The sequence below is a fragment of the Babesia bigemina genome, scaffold Bbigscaff_63127 (assembly GCF_000981445.1).
Source record: "Babesia bigemina genome assembly Bbig001, scaffold Bbigscaff_63127".
NCBI classification, from domain to species: Eukaryota; Apicomplexa; class Aconoidasida; order Piroplasmida; family Babesiidae; genus Babesia; species Babesia bigemina.
Genome location: NW_012237088.1, coordinates 1 through 3,600, shown reverse-complemented (window position 1 = coordinate 3,600; position 3,600 = coordinate 1). Strand labels below are relative to the sequence as shown.

General features: G+C 44.6%; 1 protein-coding gene across 1 annotated transcript; it reads left to right on the top strand.

The window, feature by feature from the left end:
- Nucleotides 1-1,400: 1,400 nt before the first annotated feature.
- BBBOND_0001880 (hypothetical protein, conserved) lies at nt 1,401-3,600 on the top strand (the record flags this gene model as incomplete). Its single annotated transcript, XM_012915028.1, has 1 exon — nt 1,401-3,600. A coding segment is annotated over one exon (2,200 nt), but the record flags the coding sequence as incomplete, so codon positions are not given.

Below are 3,600 nucleotides of genomic sequence, written 5' to 3'. Positions count from 1 at the left end.
CTCGCTGCTGCGCGTGTTAACAAACTGGGCAGGGTGTTTTACCTGCAACCATAATCGTACTCACGTGTTTACTATCTACACTCACCTAGCATCACCTACTCACCTAACTTATGAATTGTTGTTTACTGTGTTGATTTACTCATTAATTGTTGTGTGTGATTGTGTTATAGTTAACTAATGTGGTGACCAACGTGCTGACCAAAGTGTTGACCAATGCCATGACCAAGTTAAGGTCACGGCAGCGATGACATGGTTACAGCAGCGATGACATGGACACGGCAGCGATGACATGGTCACGGCAGCGATGATATGGTCACGGCAGCGATGACATGGTCACGGCAGCGATGACATGGTGACCAAAGTGGTGATTATTACCCACTCCACATCGCTCCTTTATCCACTCTACATCGCTCCCTAATCCACTCCACATCGCTCCCTAATCCACTCTACATCGCTCCTTAACCTCCTCTAATCGCTCCCTAATCCACTCTACATCGCTCCCTAATCCACTCCACATCGCTCCCTAATCCACTCTACATCGCTCCTTAACCTCCTCTAATCGCCCCTTTATCCACTCTACATCGCTCCCTAACCCACTCTACATCGCCCCTTAACCCACTCTACATCGCTCCCTAACCCACTCTACATCGCCCCTTATCCACTCCACATCGCCCCTTTACCCACTCTACATCGCCCCTTTATCCACTCTACATCGCCCCTTATCCACTCTACATCGCCCCTTTATCCACTCTACATCGCTCCCTAACCCACTCTACATCGCCCCTTTATCCACTCTACATCGCCCCTTTATCCACTCTACATCGCTCCTTTATCCACTCTACATCGCTCCTTAACCCACTCTACATCGCTCCTTTATCCACTCTACATCGCTCCTTTATCCACTCTACATCGCCCCTTAACCCACTCTACATCGCCCCTTTACCCACTCTACATCGCTCCCTAATCCACTCTACATCGCCCCTTACCCACTCTACATCGCCCCTTAACCCACTCTACATCGCCCCTTAACCCACTCTACATCGCCCCTTAACCCACTCTACACCGCTCCCTAACCCACTCTACATCGCCCCTTAACCCACTCTACATCGCTCCCTTATCCACTCTACATCGCCCCTTAACCCACTCTACATCGCTCCTTAACCCACTCTACATCGCTCCTTTACCCACTCTACATCGCCCCTTAACCCACTCTACATCGCCCCTTTACCCACTCTACATCGCCCCTTTGTCCACTCCACATCGCTCCTTTACCCACTCCACATCGCCCCTTAACCCACTCTACACCGCTCCCTAACACACCCTACATCGCCCCTTAACCCACTCCACATCGCTCCTTTACCCACTCTACATCGCTCAAATTACCTCGCCATAATACCGCTATGACCTCTATAAACCATACCAATATCTTGTGCCTTGTCACCCTTCGCTTCCCTTCTTCCACCTCTTGCCACTGCCCTGACCATGTGCCGCCTAGGGAGCTTGACAAGAAATTTGACAAAATTTTAAACCTTAAAATTACCTCAAATAACAACCCTGCTAACATCCTTACTAACCTCTGCACTGGCCTCGAAAAGTTTCTCGGCTTCGACAAAGACTCCAAAGGTTACGACGGCTCTGGGATAGTGTACTCTGACCTGGATAGGTTGTGTGACGGGGTGATGGGATTTTTGAGTGGTGTGCTTGGTGCGGTGAAAAACGAAAATGAAGTGACAACTTATGATACTAATAAAGAATTAAATGATATATTAAGCAATTTACAAAATTCGATAGGTAAGGGCTCTAGTGTATTTTCCTCTCAGATTACGCAGGTGTCCCAGTGGCTTGACAGGTATGAGATGTATCTTGGCAGGAAAACTGGAGCAGTAACAAGCGAATTAAGTGAGTTAAAAGACAATAAAATTGGCGATGAATTCATGAAACGTGTTGCAGGTAAAGGTCACGAAAAACTTCAGAAGCAATTAGAGGACTGGACCACGGTGGTCGGAGAGATTGAGACTCAGTTGAATACTATAGAAAAAGATAAAGTCAATGTGCTCAATAAGTCGTTGCGAGAACAAATTAAACGTGAAATGAAAGATGTTAGAAACGCATTGTGGCTGTTGAAGGAGAGCGCTGGCAAGGAGGATTTCAAGAGGCAGGTGAAGGTAGTGGATGGCGACTTGGAGACACAGAAGACGAATGTTGGCAGTGCCATAAATGTAAGTTGTGATGCGTTACAGGATACCTTACATACTGTGTTTAGCAAGGTCGTGGTTGAAATTGAGAATCTAAGGGCAAAGAAGGATGAGCATTTCGCGTCATTAAAATATTATCTTGACACGACGTATCACGAAGTGCAGCAGTTGTTTGGCAAATTTGACGAAGAATATAAGATTAAAATAAGTGGAAACTTATATGACATTAAAACGGAGATTGAGAAATATGTCAAGTATGATTCTAGCGCTTTCCTGCAGACACAGTTCACTATCGTTAAAGACAATGTCGCATCGTTTGCAACTAAAGTAAAGAGTAATCTGAAATCATTGAGAGATGATATCAAAAATGCGATAAAGGTTCATGTTAAGAATGTGCAGGAGCCGTTCGATAGAATAAAAAAGGAGATAGGTAATGATAACAATGGTGCCAAAACAGGTATGTTTGAATTTATGAGTGAACTTAAACGTGAGATTATAGATCTTGTCGATGGTTTGACAAATGCAGATGCAAATCCAGTCGCGGGTAGCGCTCTGGGTAAACCCACACGGAAACCTATTGGAACGATGCAGCAAATAGCGGATAACATTAAAAAGTGGGCCGAGACGTTTAGTGGAACTGAAGAGTTTGGAAAAAGGGTTAAGGGATGGATTGAAAACATTTTGAAGGAGGATGAATATGTTAAGCTCAAAATTAAGCACTATGTTCAGACGGTTAAGGGAGAAAGTGGATATAACGATTATTTTGATACTACATTTATAAAAACAGACAGTGGTGAAATTGAGGGTGCGAAGATCACAAATATTGCGGACGTAATTAAAAGTCAGCTTGGTACCGACATTGACAACGCCGGCAAATTAGTGAAACGTATGATCGATCCAGAAGATGATGAACGCAAAGGCAAAATTCAACATCATATGACAGCCGTCGAGGAAGGTATACGTATTTTTGTAAGCGGACTTGAGGCAATATATAAGAAGCAAGTAGGCGGTGTGACAACTAGTACGGCGATGTATACACTGTCAGACACCATTGCTGGAGAGATTACGAAGAAAGTCAAATCAAAATTAAATAATAAACCGCCCATTCACGAACACGTTCTTCAAGCTGCTGTACAAGCGATACTACACCGACTGGTCGGAAGAGCTAGTCAGGCCGCCTCCGATCTTGATTGGCTTATTGGAGATCGTGAGAATCAGATTAAAATAGGGAACGTTGAGGAAGCTATTAGGAAAATTAATGACATTAGTGATAAACTTACTACCACCCCAGGCAATGAGATTACAAAGGCGCTGTCTTTTGTGAAGCAGGAAATTGATAAGCTCGACGCTGCTCTCAATAATGGCATGACCGTCAACCTTCAGATGATTTCACACGAATCTCTGC